General features: G+C 40.6%; 1 protein-coding gene across 32 annotated transcripts in view; it reads left to right on the forward strand.

The window, feature by feature from the left end:
- The window catches only part of ESRRG (estrogen related receptor gamma), a 408,522-nt gene that overhangs the window by 235,196 nt on the left and 150,629 nt on the right, over nt 1–22,697 (forward strand). Inside the window, exon 1 of one of the 32 annotated variants that reach the window (XM_056357266.1) lies at nt 4,622–4,642. The exons of 29 other annotated variants lie outside the window; for them this stretch is intronic. Coding sequence is in view for 1 of the 3 variants with exons in the window: in XM_056357247.1 (XP_056213222.1) it covers nt 7,924–7,979 (56 nt within the window). In the remaining 2 variants the exon portion in view is untranslated. Of the gene's footprint in view, nt 1–4,621; nt 4,643–7,785; nt 7,980–8,037; nt 8,057–22,697 lie in introns of those variants that run through there. 2 more of the 32 variants (XM_056357247.1, XM_056357269.1) reach the window with 2 other exon arrangements.

The following is a 22,697-nucleotide window of genomic DNA, read 5'->3' on the forward strand; positions in this document are numbered from 1 at the left end:
GTTTACATCTTAACCGTTATACACGGAGCTAAATTCTATTGATTTGAGATTGAATAAATGCATAGGGCTAACTGTCTGGTCAATAGGAGTGAAGCTGTTGTAGGACAGAAACATAGGTGACAATAGAAGGCTTCAGCTGCAGAAGGATGTCGTTACAATTATATTGTCTCATTTAATCATATGTACTAATACAGCCAGAAAAAAAAATAATTCATTGTAATAATGTAACCTGAGCATTTTTGTTAATGTGTGATTCTTATGAATTTTATGAAATAGATTAATATGATCCTGTTAGATGTTAGCGTATGAGTCTACTAGAGATAGCAGGATCATTGCACTTGTATTGGTGTATACTGACATACTTTTGACTGGTAGTCTAGACCGTCCACCTACCGCTAAGTGGGGAATGAGTATGGGAGTGGTGAACAGCATCTCGGTGCACCCTGGTACGTTCTGTAAAGGCTTGCTTTAAGGGCGCCAGATCTTTAACTTTCAGGTGGATGGAGCTGTAGGAACTGGGAAGAGAGCATTTGCTGGTGAATTCCATGTTTTTTTGAAACTTCTGGAGCTGTACAGTTGTACATCTGGGAGCTATATATCCATGAAAACCTTTATTTTATGTCTCTTCATATTGATGATTGGGGAAAAGTATAAGGTGAGCTTAACATATTCCTGTGCTTGGTTTACATGCATACTTATGTGTCCAAGAAATGATTTGACCTGGAGTCTAAATATGCCTCTGTACAAAGCTTACTATATTAAGGGCGCAGTTAGTCAGCTGACATACGGATTTAAAAGAAGGCATGTATACAGAAAGAAAAATGAGAGTTCTGATACTACAGGGGCAGATTTCTGTGGCCTTCATTATGGAATCTCGACCTGCTTTCAATCTGGGATGTCTAGAGATGAGCTTCGGGTAGCTAGTACCTTATGGGGAGGGAGCATTTGTTTACTCTTGAACAGGTGAACTCTCTTCAACCTTTGTTACCAGTTTCTTCTTACTGTTTCAGTGGTGAAAGCTCTGATTCACCAGCATAGTCAGGTTATTTTGAACTGAGGACATTTCAGTAGTCTCGTTTGTCTCCAGTATTAATTCTGCACCACATTCTTGCTTCCCAGGTCAGTGAAATGTTAGGCAATGGAGAATCTCACCTCGATTTTGGAGAGAGCAGTTAGATATTTCTATATTACATTGAATTCTTCCTTAAAAGTTATGGATAACAAAAGTAGGACACCCTAGTGGAAAGTCCCTGCTTGACAAGCAGGTTGGTTTTTTTGGTTTTCAGTACTTAAAATAGATATTTCCCTGCTTGTTGGTATTTGTTGTAGGTAAACTGTGTTTAATTCAGTGTTACTTGCACCTTTACAAAGTGCACCTCCTTTAATCTATTGGTTTAGAAAGCATGCATTCGATGTCAGACAACATAAAGACAGCATGTAGAGATAACCCTGATGTGAGTGATGGTTCATCATCTAGCGTATGGATAAAAGATTTCTGAGGCTATGTTACTTGGCAGTTCAACATGATCTGACTGTTTGTTAATCAGAGAACACACGAAGAACAAAGGAGGGAGAACAAAAATGTTGAAAAAAGTGTTGTATAGCTGGAAGACGTACAGTGGGACAAGTGATGCAGTGGTAGGAATGGATAAAGCAGTCATGGAAACAATGAGCTGTAAGAGGGCAAAATTTGTTTCATATTGTTTTGTGTGACTTAAGTTTGTTGGTAAAGGGGATAACATTTTGTATTCAGTCAGAGAGCATGTTCTGTAAATCTCTTCAGTTACCCGTTCCCTGGGTGTCGCAATAGATTAAGTCGCTGTGTGATGATATGACACCGCCATCACTCGTCTTCCTGGGATATTGCTGGAGGCAACAACAAACCTGTGTCTTTGGCACATGTGAAGGAATTTAGTGCTTGAGGGGTTAAATTACACAGGCTCCCCTGTGGATCAGCTTATGCTTGGACAGTAATAATAGCAATAACATTAATAATAAAAATGCCAGAGCGAAGGGAGTGCAGGGGGAGCAAAAGGAAGAAGAGTGATGGAAGACAGGCTGGGACAGTCGGGGCAGGGGGGGAAGGCAGGCTAGGGAGGATGCGCCTTGTACAGCAGGTGTACCAGCTCCACGTCAGATGTCGTAGGAGCCTCTGCGACATGCACATGCACAAATACACTTCACAAAAGCTTTGAGGATGGCTGGTGGCTCTGTGCGTGTGTGCGCGCTCTCGCTTCGAGCCATGATATCCTAGGGCAGTGTAACAAGCAGTTCATGTCAGCTCACAGTAAAGATTATTGGTGTTTTCACTGGGGAAATATTGATGCTCCATCTTCTTCTGTTTTTAGCATTTTGAGCTTGCAGTCAGGTAGACTGGCTGGTGGGAGAGTGGGAAAAGACCCACTGAGGGACACGTTTCATCCCTCAATTAGATGGAGCTAAACCCCTAACCTTGCTTAGGAATAGCTGCTGATGCGAAGTTTTCTTCTTTCCCTTCTCATTTAGTGGGATATTACATTTCACTGCAGTATAGGTGATAGAATGGGATGTCAACTGGGATGTTATGGTTCTAACAGAAAGCACAAGCGCTCTTTAAGGAAAGTGCTTTTGTATAGGTGAGGCCTCAAAAAAAAAGAGTAATGTAAATGCAGAATGTGGATATTGCCCCCCCTCCCCCCCGCCTTTAAATTCCTGGATGGGTAAGCCATCACAGTAATGGACAACAATGTGTATTGGGGGTGTGGGGTGTGGGGTGGGGCAGGGAATCTGAATTTGTTCTTTTTCAGGTTTGTTGTTTATCGTAATCCTTCTAGTGAAAATGGCTAATTTACTCTTTCTATAGGAATATTTTAAGGATGATTATCATAATATCACAGCTGCTGAAAAGGTCTAAAATAGGACATTGACCTTGAATGTGTTCCTGCGTTTAGTATGTGGTGCTTAACATTCAAGAAACAATATAACTGCAACTCATTTATTAATGTATAATCTCAAAATGTTAACTCTTGCTCTGTAAATACATGCCACAAGGATTCTAGAAAGCTTGCAGTATCCCACGAAGTACATGTGGTATTTTATCAGTGTAAATATGTATAAGATTTTCAAGATTTCTGCTGGGAATACTCCATAACTAAAGTAAGTTTTCCCTTTGGTACTGCACTAGTTTATGATTTAATTTTTACTGACATTCCACCAGTCATATTATTAGCTTCACAAAATGAAAGTGAAATAATCCTGTATTAATTAAACAGAGCAACTGAATTCCCTCAGTCATCTTATCCTTGGCTGTCTGAGACAGTAATGCACTTCAGCTTCTCTGAAGAAACTTACACTAAAAAAAGAGCTTGGGGTAATAGCGAGATATCCAGATTGAAGCGTGTGCCTGAATTATCTTCAGGGAGTAGACCTTTTTTGGTGGGTGACAGGCAATGTGCGTGCAGCTCCCTTTCTTTTTTTTTTCTTCTCTTTTTGTCAGCGGCTTTGGAAAAGGTGTTTCGTCAAGAGAGTAATTTTCATTTATAGCAACGTGAACAGTTTCTATTCTGTATCAGTGGAGGCAGTCATTTAAATACCCATGCCCATGCCCTTGAAAATAAAACGAGGAGAAAATATGGAGTATTTATTTGAGACCAGATGAATTGAATGTAGTTCAGTAACATGGTAAGGCAATTGCTGTTATTTCACGGGGACATTTTTTATATGCTGGAACAGAGTGTAGCAGCAAAAGCGAAAAGCCCTGCCCTGTGTATTTGTAAATGCACTGTGGAAAAGTTCTAAGGAGGATTCGGAGATTGTGTTATGTGAGCTTTTTTTCCTACGATCAAAGCGAGGAGTAATTAATGCTAAATACAAATTGAAATAGCAGATGGCTTTAAAGTAATAACCTGCTACAGTTTGTCCAACTATGTACAAACAGGTGAGCAGAATTTGGAAGTTTCGTACCGTTCGGTTTTGTAACTCATTAGCGGTATATCCAGGGATGCACCACGTGCCTTCTGGTGAAAAGCACAAAAGGCAAAAGACCAGTAGACAGCGACAATATTGTTCTAATGTTGATCTCACTGTAGCATAAACACATCTGTTTCTTGTGTTTCTTTAAAGAGCAACTGTGAATAAAGAGAAAATCACGTATTTGATGAGACTTTGATATTTATTTCAAACTTGTAACAATATACTTTTTGGCTAGACTATGAACAAGGTGCCATGGTGTATGGCAAATTTCTGTCTAAAGTAGCCGTATACTTATTTTCAAATAAATTCTCAGCGGCTAACAGACTCTTTCATATGCTTGCTCTTTCCCAGATGGCTTGATCCTGTTGCTGCTTTTGGTAAATACACATTTGACACAATGCACTGTGCAGCTTCTGTGAAGTGCCACTGAATCTTACTTCTTCAGTTGCCCTGAGGTAGTTGTGTTATAAGAATCTGGCTGTTTGGATGCCTTGAAATGTCTATAGGATTTAAATGTGAAGATGCTTAAAGATGTACTCGCTGTTCGGCACACAGGAAAAATTACATGCACAGAGAGATGGTGGAAATGGAGGTGCTGCTCAGTAATGCCCCTTGACTGGTACAGGCACTCATGATGACTTTTTCCTTCCCCTTGGATTCCATTGCCACTGTTTTGTATAGACTCCTTGTGGTAAGATTTTGCACTGTACGTTTTGATAAGTTAGCACAGATGTGTGCTTGCATGCATGTTCTTATTCTATACCCTCTGATAAAATTCAGTAAACTGATACCTGTTTTGCTTTTTTTTTTTTTCTTTCCACTACTGCTATTTGTATTTGTTTCTACAGAAAAGCTTGAGAAAATGAAGATATGCTTAGCCCCAGGTTATTTACTGCTGTCATCTCTTCCTTATCTTTTTTTCCCCTTCCCCAAACTGATCAGTAACTGTGAAACCCAAGTTCAAGAATGTAGTTGGAATTCCAGGCCCCAGTCTGGTGGAGGTGACACTTTCAGTCCCAGGGGAAGAAGCCAACTGCTTTGTTTATCAACATGCAAAGTACAGCACGGTGTATTTCTGGTTCTCTGAGAAGCAGCACCGGCAGGGAAGAGAGCCGCTTGCTTGGATGAAAGATGGTTGATAGAAAGGGACTGATGGTTCATAGAAGGAGAGGAAAAATGTGGTGTTTGGGGGTGTAGAGGAGGGTGGGGGACGACAAACCAACAAGGTAGCGGAAACTATGTGAAAGTGAAAAGGAGGGCTTACAGGAAGACAGACCATGACAGAAGGAAAGAGACTATCATGCTTCAGCCCCTGAATATAATTATATAATCTTAGGAGATAATGAATGAAAGTAGAAATCAAGCCTAACCTGTGCTGTGGCAAGTTGCAAAATGGATTAGCTGTCATATTTTAAGGAGGGTGTATTCCAGGGTGCTTAATACAGAAAAGTGACCTTATCGAATTACTCGTGTATAGGGATTCAGAATTATGGGCGATTTTCAAATAAGAAAACACATACACATGAAAAGATTTGAAGGCATTTTACCATAAAAATATTGAAAAATAGCAATTTGGGGTATAAGTTTATAAACAGACACTCAGACATCCAGTACAAACAATATATTTGTATTTTCATGTTTTGCCAATGTGCACATGTAAATCAGTTTGTTGGAACTCTATTTTGGGTTTATACAGTAATACAGATACCTATACATAAAGACATCATATTCAAGTTCTGATTTGATTCCAAAATCCACATTTATCAAATGGCTACTTAAAGAGGACGTTCTAATACAGTAACGTGATTAAATGGCTCTCATTTTAAAATTTGATAAAAACTGAATTATTTTTTTTTGTGTGTCTCTGATGTTTCTGCAGAGTACTTGGATTTTACTCTCCATTTCAGAGCTTTTTAATTCACCGCTTACAAGTGAATTTACATCTTAATTACAGAGTTCACATCTAACAATACAGACAGCACAATGCTTATTGGTAATTAAGCTTTTACTACCTGCTTTCATACAGTAGTCTGAGCTATAGTTTTGCTGTGTGAGTTTTGATTCCTAAACTTGCATGTATTTATACTGGGTTTGTAGGAAGGAGGCCCAGTCTTCATATAAGGTTACATACATAACACCACAATCTCTCTGCTGTAAACATGTACAAACATGTCTATTGCACGTAGATACTGTGGAACTAGGTTCTGTTGCTGTATTTATTTGCTAAAATGCTGTGAAACAGATCTGGAGAGGGCATTTGCGTTCTCATTTTTTTGAATGGTATTAATGCATTCTGAGGGTGTGCACTTTTTTTTTTTTTGATCCTAAAAGATTGCTATTTGCATCATGTTAGGGCTCTAGTCACAAAAGATTTTGTAAGAGCTGAGCTGAATTATAAAAAATTATGGGCTTTCCAGTTTTGTTTGTTGGGGGTTTTTTTGTTTTCTTGCCAGAAATATTGCCTACGCTTGAATTCACTGGTAGGGGTAGGAACACTTTGAACCTGGAAAAAGAGTACGGCGTATTAGTTATGGTATTAAGGAAAAATAGTAGCTTTTGAGAGAAAAAAATGCTCACTAACGCATTACTGATTCTTTCACGATGGGGTGTTTGTGTGTGTTTCAGTGCAAACTGTCTCTCTAAATTTGAGTATGGTCATTTTCTTGGAACAAGTTTAATCAGGGACCTTTCATATGACAGTGACGAGCAACTGAGCTGGCTCTAAGCAGCGGTTTGCTGGAATTGGGCTTGGTGACGTTTCCTATGCAGCATACATACGGGCAATGTGTTTATCCCCCTTTTAGTTCGGTAAGATTTACTTTACAAAAACCCAACCCTCCCAACACTGTGCAGGTCTGTGCACGCTCCCCGATTTCCCGATGCAGCCCTTATCCTGCTCGAATGAGGCAGGGTGAGCCAGCCCACTACAGTCCCTCCACAGTTACAGATGGAAGTGATCAGTTCTGGAGCTTTTGTTTCTCTTTACTGTATCTACATATACACATCTAAACACTGGGACAGGGGCACCCCCCTTACCTACGGCCATATGTAGATGTGGCTAAGCTGTATGTGACCCCTATACCTGCGCACGCTCCCCGCTGCACCCAACGCGGTTACCGAATGGGGCTGAGTGCTCGTTCGCTAACGCATGCCCTTTTTCAGTAAATATGAAATAAGGCTTTTCATGGTTAAATAGATAACTAAGTATTTATATAGATTTTATATATTTATGTAATCCATATATATTGCTATAGATTAGACGTAATGAAATCCCAGCTTCACCCCCTCCACCCCCACCCCCCACCCCCCCCAGCAACTCGGATGACAATGAAAAGTTGAGTTACCCAGAAGCTTCGGCAGGCTGCACTTGGCGTTATTATTATTTATTTTTCCCCCGGCGCCGAGCAGTTCCAAGGGTTAGGGAAGCGGCGGGCAGGCGCGCGCGCGCCGGGAGCCCGGCGAAAACGCCGCAACCGGCAACGGCGGCGCGAACTTCATCCTCGACCCTTAGGCGCAGTCCTTCGGCACCTTCACCGGGCGCCTGCCCCTGAAGTTCGGGCCGGGCCGGGCAGCCCCCAGCGGGCCGCCCGCCGGCAGCGCGGACATGTCCGCGGGCTCTGCCCCAGCCGCCGCCGCCGCCTCAGGCCGCTCCCCCGTCCCCACCCCTCTACCTGCCGCGCGGCCCGCGCGCCGGGCCGCCCCGGCGCCCCCGGCGCCTGATTGGCCGCCGCCCCACCAATCCGCCGTGCCCCCGGGCCGGGGGGACTGCATATGTAAAGCCCTACTTCATATTCATGAGCGCCGAGCGGGGCTTTAAGTCCTTGATTAGGCGCGCGGGCGAGCTTTTGGTCCCAACTGGCCGCGCCTGCCGCCGCCGCCGCGCCCGGAGAGCACTGTGCCAAGTGCGCGGCGCTCGGCCACGGAAACTTTGATTTACCGCGGGGGCGCACGAAGAATGGTCGCCGGGCGCACATGGATTCGGTAGAACTTTGCCTGCCGGAGCCGCTCTCCCTGCACTACGAGGAAGAGTAGGTACCGCTCCCCGCCCCCACCCCACCGCCGCCGCCTGCCCCAAACCATGACAGGCGCCTAGACGCCGCTGCAGGTAACGCTGTGCCGGGGCCGCGGGCGGCAGCCGGTGCGGGCGCGGCGGGCCCGGCCCGGCGCGGGGCACTGCGCGGCGGCTGCGCGCCGGGGGGGGCGGGCGGGAGGTGGCCGGCCGCGGGGCGGAGGAGCGGTGCCGTCGGCGGGGGAGCACCCGGCCCCGCCGCCTGCCCCGGCGCTCGCAGTCTGACAGGTGCGCCGGGCTCCCCGGCCCTCCGGCGGCGGCGGGGGGGGACCCCGCGGGGCGCTGGGGCGACGGCCGGCAGCGGCCGCCCGCCGCGCTCCCTGAGGTGGCGGCCGCCCGGCCGGGGGGCGCCGCTCCGGACGGGCAGCCTGAGCCACCCGGGGAGGGGGCGTTTTGTACTTTGCAGGCGCCCGGCGTGGCCCTCGGCGCCGGCTTTTCCTCACAAAAGGCAGCAAAATACTTTTTAAGGAGCCGCAGTTCTTGGTTGGCACTTCCCCGCTACCTGGCGGAGCGGCCCCGGCGCCCAGCGCGGCGCCCCGGCGCTCTGGGGCTGGCGGGGGGCTCCCGAACTTGCTTTCAGCCCGCAGCCGGGATTAAATATTAGTATATCTCGGGAGCTGTCACCGCTTCGTTTTTCTTTATGTCGAGCCGTTACGTAGCCGTGCCTTCGTATTACGCCGAGACAGTACCACCGACGAAAAAAACCCAGCTCACAGCCAGCATCGCCCTAGACGCAGCCTGTGGAACGGCTGTATTGAGAGGTGACAGTGTATTATAGGTGGATGCCCACTAGCTGTCCTTACTGTCTGCATATTGCACTGCTATTTGTAATTAAGCCAGAGACGAAGTGAATTGCGGTGATTGCATATTGGTGAAATAATACGGGCGGTAACAAATCGCCTGGCTCCCAGGAATACAGTTTGGGGAAGGGGAGGCAGGGGAAACCCGCTGTAACGTTTGGAGAGAAATAAAAAGAAAATAAGCAGAGGTAAGGATGTCCTCTCAGATGTGCTTTATAGGTCAGTGCACTGTGAGCTGCTGTACAGTGTAAGATAGCTTCATAAACGTAAGAACGCAGTTTCCACAGCTTCTACTAAGTGGTGTGTTTTTTATAAAATACATACAAAGATAAGAGATTTTCCTTTTTCTTTTTGTGTGTGTGTATGCTCCCCCCTGCTCCCCCTCCCCCAAAGGAGCTTTCTTGAATTTACCTTCTTACAGCTAATTTGAATGATTAGTTTAGATAAGCCTCTTAGAGTAGATGCATTTAAATGAAATCGGGGCACATGTCTTTTTGGCTCTGGTGCAAGATTCAAACTAATTTTTTTCTTCCGCTTTGGCTCAATTAAAAGTGATCTTAAAACACTCCCAATATATTGTCTGAGCGTAGGGTTTGAGGCGTGTGTGATTGAGTGGACACAAGTAACGTTCAGAAACATATCTGCTTCTCTGTCTCAATTAATAAACCCCGGAGTTTTACATGTAATTAATATTCATAGTAATTGTGTTTTGACTATATTTTGTAACATGCATGTGCACATAAGGATATGCAAAATAAATGTAGTAATTTCTACAGTTCTTACGTTATGGATGAGGGCAGAGAGGATTCAAGCTAAAAATTGTCCGAACATTTTGGGAGTGCACCACTAGGTATGCTTTGATTTTAAGGCAGAGCATGTTAAAGAATGCAATAACTTAAAAGCCAGCTGCAACCTTGGCTTTTTGCTTTTTCAGCACTAACAATAACACTAATAATTACTAATAGTTAATAAGCTAACAGATGCAATAAATATAGCTGCTCATTTTGACATATGTGTCAGTTTAATCATTCTAAATGAATCAGTGTGTTCATAACGCGAAATCTCCTTCAACCTCTGATTAAAATGTAACGTTGACTAAAGGATTATAGAGCGGACTTAATTTTACTGACTGTTTTAACAGTTGTCACAGCTGTTGGAAGAAGGAAAGGCAATTGAAACACTCCAAAAAAGGCTGCGGGGGGGTGGGGTGGGGAGAACCAGACTAGTTTAGTAAATTTAAACATGATCTCTGAATGCCAAACATAGAAAACTGAGGAGATTTGTAACTCCAGAAAGCTTCTGTGCACTATGTGCATTTGCCCTTTGTGGCTCAGTGTGTTTCATTAATTTGAACCCTCAGCAGTTTCCCTACTTTGAACATTTAAAAACGTGCAACAGCGTTTAAATGTGAAACAAATTCAGCTGTTAGAGTGCACACAGATTTTCATCTTACAGTGCAACTGATAAAATACGCAGATGACCAGAAAAAAAGATTGTGTAGAATGGCTGTAACATTTAAAAAGTGGACATAAGCGTCACATCATGTGGATAGTTCGGTGCGATGATGATGGTCAGTATACATACTTGTATTTTCCTAACCGTTCTCATGTTGCAATGTGGGAAGGGGCTGCGGAGTTACCCAGCGAGTCTGTCTGGGTTATGTTTGTGTAAGGATGAATATGAGTGTGTGTGTGTGTATGCTCACATGCAGCAGCATGTAAATATATGTATTTGTGTGTGTGCGCACGGTGATTATAGGCTAAGCATGTGAAAGAGTTCGTCAGTTTCACTCTTCTTTAAAACGTTTTGGCATAGCTTATAATGCCTGAAGATTTTTTCAGAAGCGTCTTTCATTTGTAAAGGGAGGAAAGGGGTGGACTGAAGAACGCTTCTTTGTGAAGTGGGAAGCAGCACTTGATTCCACTCCACGGTCTCTTCAGGCTGTGGAGATCTTTAACCTCATGCATTCATCTTATTAGATAGCTATTTACAGTTGTTATTAAGAAGTAAAAACCCAAAGATAATATTAAAGTCAAAAGTCTCCAGGCCTGTGTACGCGTCCCCGGCGTGTAACGTGGCACTCAGCTCTGTGTCGTGAAGCCAGCCCCCAAGTGTGGGTGAGCGAACCGACCCTGCCTGTGTGCTCCCCTTGGGCAGCAGGCAGGCCTTGGGCCGTTCTTCCTTCTCCTTTTCTGGTTGTAGTTCTTTGCTTTTTTGGGTTTTGATAGACTGCTGGCAAGTTTTGAAATCCTGCAGAAAGTATAAAGGTTTTGTGCTGAAATGTCCGTCTGACAGCTTTTCATTTACTGGGGGTTTGCCCCTCTTCTAGTGATGGGTTGCTCATTTTAATGTGTTTATGGTTGTGTTCTTTTATTTACTGAGCCTGGTGCGTTGCAGCGGTAATTAACCCGTGTTATTAGCAAAGCCCTTGTGGATATCCATTAATTCTTTTGAATGGCTGATCATTTTTCCTGTACTTCCCCCCCCCCCCCCCTTTTTTTTTTTTTTTTCTGAAGGCACGCTGTCCTTTTTCTAACATTCTTTAAGCTTTAACATTTCCCACAAATTTGTTTTTAAACAGAGGCAGAGAGAAGGGCACCATCCCCATAGTTCCATAACAAAGAATAACTATTGTCTTAACAAACTGTTTTCCAAGATGCTAATGGGAAGCAAAACAACTGGGAGAATCTGTAGGGAACAATTTATTTAATTATTATTTTTCAAAACACATGCTTAATGATAAGAAAAGAGATAAGAATTTGCTTCATCTTTTCCCTTTTTTTTTTTTTTGTGTGTGTGTAGCTGCATTAGCTGTTGTGAATATTTTAGCGTTCGTATTTTAATCAGATTTCAACTTAGTTAATAGCACTTTGGGCATTTAAAAAATATTGAGCCAGCAGAAAAATACTTGTGCTTGCACTGCTGAGAAAAGATAAGGGCCGCCTCATTAGCCAACCCTACTTTTGCAATTAATTTCAAATACATGGTGCTATTCATCAAATACAGAAGGTAACTTGTCTATGATAATATTTAACAATACTTGAAGCCTACTTTGCTAGAGTAGCTAGAAAGTATGATATGTCTATTCTCACAGATATGTCAGTCCATATGCTATGCTGCTAGTTCTGGATGTTACAGAGCAAAATTATGATAGAAAGATTATGGCATAAAAATATGAATTATTTATAAGTGACATGATTATTCATGTTACAGAATGTTTTTAAAGGACTGACCCTTGACCTGCAGGGAGGTTGCTTGCACCCCTGTGGAAGTGTTAGTAGGAATAAAAAAGATACTTCCTTGAAAGGTTCAAGTAAGTATCTGAAATAATTATTTTTTTACTTAACCTAAGTGAAATGCATAGGAGAAGTAGGGGGGAAGAAAAAAGGGAGGAACTCTTGCTTCTATTGAAGCTTAAAGTAGCCTCTGTCTAGAAGATAAGCTTTTCTATGAATTCTTCTTCATAGCAAATTCATGGAGGGAAGAAACAATAAAATGTTGATCTGTTACAAGTGCATATGAGCCTCATGCTACCAAGCTCTCTAGAGGAAATCTGTGATTATGCCAGGCCAGTTTGTTCAGTTTTTATCTCTTTTACATCCACTGGCCTTGTATTAAATTGTCATTGTCCTAAAGCACATGAGAGAGAAATGAATTGCATTTCTCGACATGCTCTGACAGTGAAATATTTAGCCTCTCTGTCTCCAGTCATACTCATATGTATGTTTGATAGCGCAGGGATGACACCAACAGTCGCAGCTGCTTGACATTCCACTTATTACATGTTCTTTTACATTTTGTGTATCCTCTTTTACTTTTAGACTTCGGTTAGGTAATCATACATGCATTCAGTCATATCTGTATGTGTGGTTTTGTTTTATGTATTTGCATTTTACGTGGAAATCCTGTCAATGCACAGCAAGTTTCAAGTTCAAATACGTACCTATCTATGCATGTCTGTGTGTGTGTTCCAGGTATATAGTGTATTCCTGATGCAATTTGTGCAAGGTACATCTGTTGTTGTATGTATGCACACAGACATGTATACACTAAGTCTATGCAGAGCTATTTAACTTCCTTCTATGCAGTTGCTTGTCAAGAATCTTGCTGCTTTTATGTGGTTGTTTCTTATCCATGAAAAGAGAGCTGGCCAGCAATGTAAAGTGTGTGCACCTGATTTTATATCAGCTTCTTTACGTAACCTAGCATTTTCTGTATTTATACTTACAGTTTTGCTTTTAAAAGATGCTGTATTTTTTAATAAAAATCTCGTCCTCCAAGTAATTTACATGACTAATATTATTCATATTCCTGTAAGTTTTGTCTGCCAATCAGAGAACTGTTTTTTCAGCTACCTGTGTCCTTGGACACATGGTTATGTTTACACCTAAAGAATATAATTGTTTTTAGGGGAGGAAGCCTCCTACATATGGCCGTTAATATAGATCATATTGTTCTCAGAAAAAAATATAAAATACACATTCCATTTTAACGGTCCTTAGTCCTCACCAAAAATCCTATAGTTTTTTTTTTTTTGGTATGGTTTGCTTGTTCAGAAGTAAAAATACTTTGAAACATTGAAGAAAAATATTAAACTGAATTATGTACTGCTATTTCAAATATTATTATTTAATTATTTCTAAAGGATTTTGTTTTGCCTTTTCAGTAGCAGTTTGGAGAGTAACATCGATAGATATGGTAGAACAGTGCCTTTTGACATCTGTGTCTTGTGAAACAATTTATGTATTTGCTATGTTACAGAAGCTTTAAATCTCTTGGGTTTATTTACATAATGCTTGTAATGTTTTTCAATTAATTTGTATTTCCTTCAAAGAGAGAAAGGCTTTTCTCTTTGCTCTTCCTTCATATAGCAGGTTTGCATGAAAGGGAATCTTCTCTAATTTCCAGTTACTTTCCTCTAAGGAGCATAGCTTTTTAATGAGAGCATTGTTTCCAAATCTTTTAAAATTGAAATAAAAATTATTTTTTTGCTTCAACTTCGTACATTTGCTAGGAGAAATCTATGTTAACATTCTAATGAAAGTTAGAGTGATATAGGTACTTCTACATAGTGTAAGACAAGCATATGCTGTTTTTCTTTACTGCTGAATGCCTATTTCTTACCGTGTGTCACCATTCTGAGTTTATATGAAATCTAGATGGAACATTTTAGATCAAAATAATTTACAAGGCAAAACAAAAAATAGTATTAGAAATATAAATTCATGTTTTTCATGACACTAACACAGAACATTAAGCATGAAATTGGAGAAGGGTCTCCGTATACTGCAGAAAGTTAGTGTATCGAGGTGTATGAAATGAAGGTTCCTTGTCCTCAGTCTAATCAAGCCATTTATAATAACCTTGTACAGAATTGTGCACATTTATTTATATGATAACCTACTGAAATATGATTAGTTACTTTATGCATGTGAGAATAATCTAAATGTATCCTTCTATCATATATTGAAAATTATATTCCCTTTCCCTGGCTACAAACCTCTTTACAGATTTGAATTGTAGTCTTTATGTGGGAGGGCAGATTCTCTTAAAGGGTTGTGTTCTGAAACCAAACTTTTAAGATAAGGTGATTTGAGGTTTTTTAGGTTATTATTTTGCAGATTAGCATGGATGTCTCTTATTCTTCTGTATCTTTTCATGTTGCTGTAAGTGAAAAAACCTGCACACCTCCTTTTCATCATTTTGATTGGAACTACATACCATATGTAATGTGTTTTGGCAGCACTTACCTAGCCAAAGAAAACAAATTAATATTAGCCATGCTGAGGGGTGTCAGAAGTATCACAGATGTGTCGATTTAGCTTTGCTCCATCACACTCTTTCCTTAAACAACTGGTCAAGCTGTCGCAAAATGTAGTGTTGGCTACAACGAGATTCTAATAGGTGTGATCAGAGATTGATGGGTTTGGCAAGTTAGAATGAGAAGATGATGTGGAGTTGCTGTTGCTTGTTTTGTATGGCCTTGGAAAAACCCCAAAGAAACAAAAGCAAAAAAAAAAAAAGGGGGGGGGGGGAAATTAAAAAAGGGAAAATATAATTAAAAATTATAAGCTTCCCCCCTGCCAGTCTAAAGGCCTGCAGATGTAGAGATGCTGGTAAGTGTAATGAAAAAGTCTGTCTAAAATGTAATGCCAACTTGTTCCTGAGCATTTATGAAATTCTCTCCCATATAAAGGTGCCAGGACGGGTGGCGAGAGGAGGAGATGGCTTGTTTTATTCAGTCCATCTTTATCTGTGTTACTCTTCTTCTTTTTCCCCTTTCCCCAATTTTCTGTGTTTGTTTCTAGATCTATACTTGGAAGAAACACTTTTTAAATCTCACACATGAATATTTTTAAGGAAATAAAGGACAGGAAAATCTAATAAAGAACAGTAGTCAACAAAATGGTGAAATCATACTCCTTTATGTACTCTTAGCTGTGCTCTTAATATAGCCAGCTACTGGTAGTTTGTGTAATTCTCCATATATTGAAAAGGCAATAGAGAGAAAGGATCAAGCAATTTTCTATGTATTCTTTATTTACTTTTTAATATTTTTTTTCTGTTTTCATGTTGGCTGCAGGATTTGGCCTCTGTCTTTTTGGAAGATGAATGTCAGTGTCCTTTTATGTTTAAGTTGGTATTTTCTTGCTTAGATGGACTGTTATATGCTCAGTTGACAAGTATTAATGCTAAAACAGTTTTCAGAGGAATTAATTTCAGAAAGTCTGTGAGGTTTTCTTTAGCATAATTATTTTACACTTTTTTTTTTTTTTAAAAAGGAGAAACTTATGGTATAAATAAGACCCTAAAACTCATGTGCTGTCTTAAGTACAAACAGGTTTAGAGTGTGTTTCTGAAAGCAAATGCACATGGATTGCTAGCAAAACTGTCTTTGGAGAATGCTAAAACTCTTACAGAAAAAAATGGATTCCCCCCCCCCCCCCCGTGGTACTTTAATGTTCCATGAATGCAAGATTTCCTCTACTAAATTATATTCACTTTTCCAGCAGTGAAAGAATTCCCTGGCAATGTTCTCGTAGCAGCCGTTACTGTAGTGGGACAGATTAGATGTTTTGAAGTGGCATGAAATGCCATGTCTTTAACCAGCTGTTCCTGTGAGTGTGAAAGGGGTGAGAATCGGATTCCCAATAACGAGTAAAGCTCCACGGGTACCCCATCGTTCTTCTCGCCTGAGCTGCTTGGGCCCAGTTGGTGCTGGGTGATATTTAAAGAGCTGGACAGCCACTGTCGGTGGCTGACATTAGTATGAATGACACCTGTCCCATCAATCACCGGGCCGTGGTGTCACAGATGGAGAAACAACAATCCGGCTGAATTACCCGGCGCTGCACACTTGGCTTAATTCAGCTCATTGTTCTCCTACAAATCTCGAGGATGGCTCGTTCTGCGCCGGGAGTCCAGACAGAAGCGCGAGATGGGCTCAGGTGGTGGCACGTGTCTGCCCTTTGCTGCTCCATCAGAGGTACTCGGCAAGAGGCTGTCACTGGGTGGGGGTGGTGGGAAGGAGCGCTCCACGCTGGGACTGAAGCTTCAGCTTCTGAAGAAGACTGTAATTAATCAAGAGCTAAAACTCAGGATTTCTCCCGGCATTCCAGAACTTTTCATTTAGCTAGCCGAAAGCGCCCAGCACACAGCCAGGTTAACGTTTAACTCTTCAAATACTACATCGTAGCTGTCATTTGGAGAAGAATGAGAGGAGATTCTGCACGTATTTCCTGTGGCTGTGCAGTAAGCAAAATCCTCAAAGCTGTGGCCCTTCTGAAGTAGTAGATCTTTTATTATTCCTCAGTAGTTAGCACTGAAAATCAGTATCTGAGACACTGAATAGAAAGGAGGGGTGCTCAGAGGCTTGATGGAGGGAGGGGAGCGAGTGTTGTTCTTTCTTTTTGTGGCGGGTCTTTTAATGCCAGATGAAGGTTGCATCATGAGAAGTCAGAGTCTTGTTCTGGACAAAAACAGTGAAGGCATTTAAGTGCTTTCAGGCATTGTAACCATTTTCCTTCCCTCCCTCCTTCCTTCCTTCCCTCCATCCTTCCCTCCCTCCCCCCCCCCTCCTTCTATTCCTAGAGTACAGGAAACTAAAATAAACTAGAGCAGATAAATAATTTCTATTTGCTTTTTAAAGTCCTGTGTCAGGTATATTTTGAATGCATTTGAATCCTGCTGCTTCCATGCTCTTTTCCAAGTAGCACCAGATAAATACCTATGCAACACTGAGGCGGAAGTGAGCATTCTTACTTACAAATTTTTTTGTCTTCTTTCCCTCCTTTTTTTTTTTTTTTCCCCCTCCCCACATCCCTTTTTTGTAATGCACTGTAGAGTGGCTGTATTTTTGTTGTAAGCTAAATCACTGCTGCTGGTTTTGTTACCACTTATGTCAAGCAGCAAATGTGTAGCATGCCAGAAACGGGCTACAATATATTGAAGACACAGCTTATGTTTGATTGTGTGTAAATACAGTTAGTTAGTTGGGTTTATCTGATAGCCTGGCAGAAAGAGAGAGGAGCAGTACAAACTGTTTTCAGTAACTGTGCTGTTCATACACCTGATAAGATTGAGAGTGCTTTCGAACTACTGATACGCTTTGAATAAGAAAAGAATAATCACATCCATTGGCACCAGCTTATCAGGAATGAAGTAAAATGCCAGCACTTTTTACATTAGCAAAAGTAAATGTTTTAGACGCTTTGGGCCTCTTTTCCATTTAAATTAAATAACAGGGTGCTTTTGAGTGTGCTGTAATGAATGGAAGGATTTATTACCTTGACAAAATTACAGGTGAATATGTTGAGAGAGGAGTCCTCGGCAACAATAACAGCTCTTTTGATAAGTGGCTACATCTATTCATGCTTTTGGTACTGAAATTCAGTCATTTTATCCTCTCTTGCTCTATCAAGTGCAGTGGCTATCTTACAATGTACAGTTCTTCATAGTGTAACATACTTGTGCATTTTGTAATATACTGGCAACAGATTTGATATTCAGTGTGTAACACGGCTGTTCATAAAATAATGCTTGATCATTTACTAGTATGTCCTCTGTCTTCAGTTGCTGTGTATTTTTGTGTTCGAAAAAAAATATATCTCAGAGTCTTTGCTGGCAAGGCAAGGTATGATTCATCATTAACTTAACCCAGCAGGCATGAAGCATGCTTGGATGCGCTATTATCTTCTCAAAGTTTACTGTTTTTTATTTTTGTAGCTTTCTTTTTATTTATTTCCAGGGTTGTTGGTTTGTTTTGTTTTTTTTTTCACGTGCCTACAATTAATTTTGGGATATTCAAATTGGATGAATGATAGTACAAGAGCAGATTTGATTGATTTTGGATTATTATTGATTACTGTCAATGAGATCACTGTGACACTGAAATCAATGGTATGTGATTAAACCAAGGCACCGCTGTTCTATACATTAGGCAGTTTAGGAACATTAGGGAATGTTCACAAGCTATAAATTGAGAAAATGTTCAGATTTAAATAGCCCTTTGTTTGGCATTTACTCATCAAAATATGTTTCTTGGGAAAGTTAGTTTTCCCATGTGCAGGCTTTCAGTAAAAGAAAGGTCATTGATTTAAGGTTTATTAAATTTTAGCAAAAAACAACTGGCTCCATTTGGGTGTAAAATAATTTAAGTACTTACTGCAGGCAACCTTCATGCTTTAGAGCTGTTGCTCAAAGGTTTCATTCTTCTATGAAGATGTCAACTGTAAATATAAAAATGCATCACTGAAAATGTAATGGTTTAAAGATTCAAACTGAAATAAAAATTCCTGCCTGGGGAAAGCACTATAATCAAAATAAAGTAGTCTTAACTTTTTTTTTTATTCTGTGGAGGCCATACTTGAAAAGAGCGCTTGAAGGCAGCAGGTAGCGAGGTTGACAGGGAATGCCAATTTTTATGTATTTATTTATTTATTTACTCTCCTCCACAGATGATGATAGTCTAGCTTTGCAGTGCACCTCAGCCGCGCATACTAGATAATATGTAAGCTGCTGCTGCTTGTGAAATGTGGTATCCTGGCATTTAAGTCAATTTTATAATCTGGCAAAAACTCCACCTGGCAAAATTATAATCCAGCTTCTGAAGGACTGTTATTTCTGAAAGCTTTTTATGTCTTTTTAGCATATACTAAATTTCTTGGGAGCAGTGGCCTGGATGTACACTTGATGGATGACGGAGTCAGGGCTTCCTCCCACCCCCCCACCCCCCCTTTTCCCCCCTTTTTTTTTTTTTTTCTGAGTTGAAAAACATATTAGATACTCACACATTAGGTAATGCTGGAACAGAAATAATGCAGATGCAGCTGTTTAACACAATTACTGTAGGGTTTTTTGTACCATTGTTTCATGAGTTATTTGAGATTTTTCCAAGGTATGAAGGACAGCCTACTGCCAAGCTCCTGCATCCGTCTTAAGAAATCTTTTGCATTTACTGGTAGTGGCCCAATTCAAGACTAAATGGAAAGAATGCCATTCATTTTAGTAGATTTTGGATCAGGCTCTATAATTGATTTAAAAAATGAATGATTTGGTAGTATTTTAAAAGAAATCAATGGAAAAAGGGAGCCTGTGTCCAAGGATTCACTGCCAGGATGTGACATTTGCACCAGTATAGAGATGCCTAAGGGAGTGTGACCAGGAAATACTAAGATTACCCCATAATATTTTCTGTGTGAGCTTAAAAGCAGTGTTGGCATTATGCCAGTATCTTCAGTCTCGTGTTGACTAAAGAGGAGGTAGAAAATCCTTCAGATGCGTATGGTAAGACAGAGTGACACTGACCCCTTTTTTCCTTGGTTTTACATCTGAATGCAAGAGGGGTTGAAATGCTGAATTTACGTAAAGATTGATTGATCTTGGTTTGTTTCTGCTGATGAATTTTGGATGAAAAGCTGTAACATGGAATACATATGTTTGCTTGATGCTCATTGTCTTCCTATATGGGCAGAAGCACATTGGTGTTCCTATGAAGGGTTGAGAAGTCACAAAGGATGGTCATGGTCATTCAGCACATCTTTCCCGATGAGAGGCAAAATAAATTTTAATAGATGAAGAATTGCCTTGATTGGCCTCCAACCAGCATTTTATTTATGAAAAGGTTCATACAGTGTTTAAAAGATATAGGAACTTGGCTCTTGGACAAAAAGCATTTTTCTGCTTTCCTTTTTGTAGAAATAGGCCAAGATGGCATAAGAGGATAAAGGAAACATAGAGAGTTCACTCTCCAAATATTCTGATGCTCCTTTATGTTGTTCTAGTTATACTAAGTGTACCTTAAAGTAGATGTGAAGTACTATGTCCTGCCCTCCATTGTAGAGACTTTTCTAGTGCAAACTTTGTTGTTGATAATGGTGCTTGCATTTGAGTCTCTCAGTCAGTGAAGTTGCATGTGATTTCTATGGCTGGTCTCTGCACAATTTGCATTGCTGTGTTTGCCTAACAAAGGGTTTCTATTGTCATTGGTTTTCCCTTCCTTGATTTTCTTCTCTCTGGATATGAGCAGTATGTAATTCCAGAACTATTCCTTTAATCACAGATCACCTCTTTGTATCTGATAAAGTATTCAGGCTTCTGTACAAATGAAGCCATAGGTGTGTTTTACTATTGGAATCAGTGGGAGGAAGATCTGACTTTATGGCGCGGGGGTTTTTTTGGGGGTTTTTTTTGTTTGTTTTTTTTTTTGTAAATGTGCAGATCAGTGCTGTGATTAAAAAAAAAAACAAACCACCAAACAACCTGTTTTCTAGGACAGTAATGTTTGAATTTCATGTGAAAGTGTGTCAAAGGGAGTTTCTTTGCAAATCTGCAAAAGAAGCCTGTTTCTGTAAAGGTTCACAAGAGGATGCTTCGTCAACTTGTAGTACTTCTGTTAGAGCAAAGCCTATTATTTTATTAGGCATAAAGGAAAAGGTGAGTTACACAGCATATATTTATAAAGGTTGTGTCTGTGACATTTGTCTCTAAGATTCGCTATCTGGAGAAGAACTCCTAGGAAAGCTAGGCACGAGGGCTAAATATAAGCATGCGCACTTCAAACCCCATTTTAAATTCTGAACAGTCCGGAGTAGCAGAGTAAGGAGAACTAGGCATGCATGTCAGTTCTTCCCTTTTACGGTTTTTGCAGAGCAGTTGAGGTTTTGTTTCCACTTTAGTGATTAGTTTTTTGTTGAAGCTGGTGAGGATTGTCTCAGAGCAGCACAAACCACAACCCATCAGCAGGCTGCTAGTCAGCAGCAGGTGTGAACAACATAAAACAGGATTAATGCTGAACCAGAGTGTGCACTAAAAACAACCCCTGCCTTGGTTTTACAAGGGCAGTAAGATAGAAGCACTCTTGTCCTGTTTACTAAACAGTGTTCAGTGGACTATGTAAATGGGCTCTGCTCAGCTGCAGAGAAGTAAGTGCAAGAATTATTATGTATTTGAGATTTTTAAAGACACTTTTTTGTCCTTTAAGAGTAGACCTCTGTTAGTGTTAAACCAGAGGCATAGAGGCAAATGTCAAGGTGTTCAAAGTTAGCGCTTCAGTTTTTGCAGCAGAGGGAAGGGAGGATGGAATGTCAGCATTCAGCATTTAATTTTTTTTGGTTGTTGACATAGGAGAGCAAGTAGATTTTATTGTCTTTTTGAAATTACACCTTTATGATTTAGGGTTTAATGTCTGCTTATTTCTTCTGTACACGTTTTCTTTAAAAAGCCAGCTTTTCCTTCTCTTTGCGTTTGTGCATTTGCATATTTGGGAGCATTTAAAGCTATGTATTTATTGTATCTATTACATTCAGCATCAAAGTCTGCCCTCCCTTATGCTCTGTATTAAAATAAGGGGGATATATTTGCGGTGGAAGCAGAATTTACTTGTATATTAGGATTGTTTATAAGCTGCTCCCATTTCTCTGCTTCTATCAGTGTATCACCTGACCAAAGAAATAGTCATGTTTTAGGTAAAGATGTGTTTAAGGTGACAATTTTTCATAAATATTGTATGCAGTTTTACTGATGTGAGGGTTTGTTTTGTTGTGGGTTTTTTTGGTGTTTTGGTGTTTTGGTTTTTTTTTTCTTTCCCCAAAACATCCAACCCTACCCCCCCAAACCCAACCGCCCAAAAACACAACTCATTTTTCCTGAAGTGGTTAACATTTTCAGAAGTCCTATAACCTCAGCCCTTGGAAAACTCATCAGATCTTCTGTTGCAGAGCTCTAATGAAAATTTGATCCTTTTGAAAATCAACTTCATGGTATTTGTATCAAGTGCAGTTTAAGTATAATTATGTCTTCTTTCCTGTGATGTTCTCTCATGGGATCGGGATTGGCAATTACTTTCCGTCTAGAACAGAATGAAGTTTTGGTGGGTTTTTTTATTATCATTCAGTGTTTTCTCATCAGCAGTAACTCCTTTCACATTACCAGATTATAGATACATATGTAGCAGTGATTTTTTTATTTTTTTTTTTACTGAAATGCCTGTATGAGCAATAGCTGCTTTTATAGGGCGCAAGTTCTGTCTTTGCGGACACCTGTGCAACTCAGCTCCTTTGGCTGTCAAGATACGCTTCTTCACAGGTACAGGTCTGATTTTTTTAAGGGGATACATCAGGCTTCAGATAGTGAGGGCTTGGCTCTACACATGTTGTCCACAAAGCAATGGCAAGCATTACACAAACAGGAAGATTGCATTTGAAGTTTAAATTTGAAGTTAAAGAGAATTGTGTAGATTTGAGAACAAAAAATAGGTCAAGAATTTATGTATTTTCTAAAATACCTTAAATAGTCACATCACCTTATTAATTAGTGGATTTAATAAATCCATTAAAAGCAATTGTTTTAAAATAATACCTAATGTGAAAATATGTTCA

This window comes from Falco biarmicus, chromosome 12 (assembly GCF_023638135.1).
Source record: "Falco biarmicus isolate bFalBia1 chromosome 12, bFalBia1.pri, whole genome shotgun sequence".
Classification (NCBI taxonomy): Eukaryota; Metazoa; Chordata; class Aves; order Falconiformes; family Falconidae; genus Falco; species Falco biarmicus.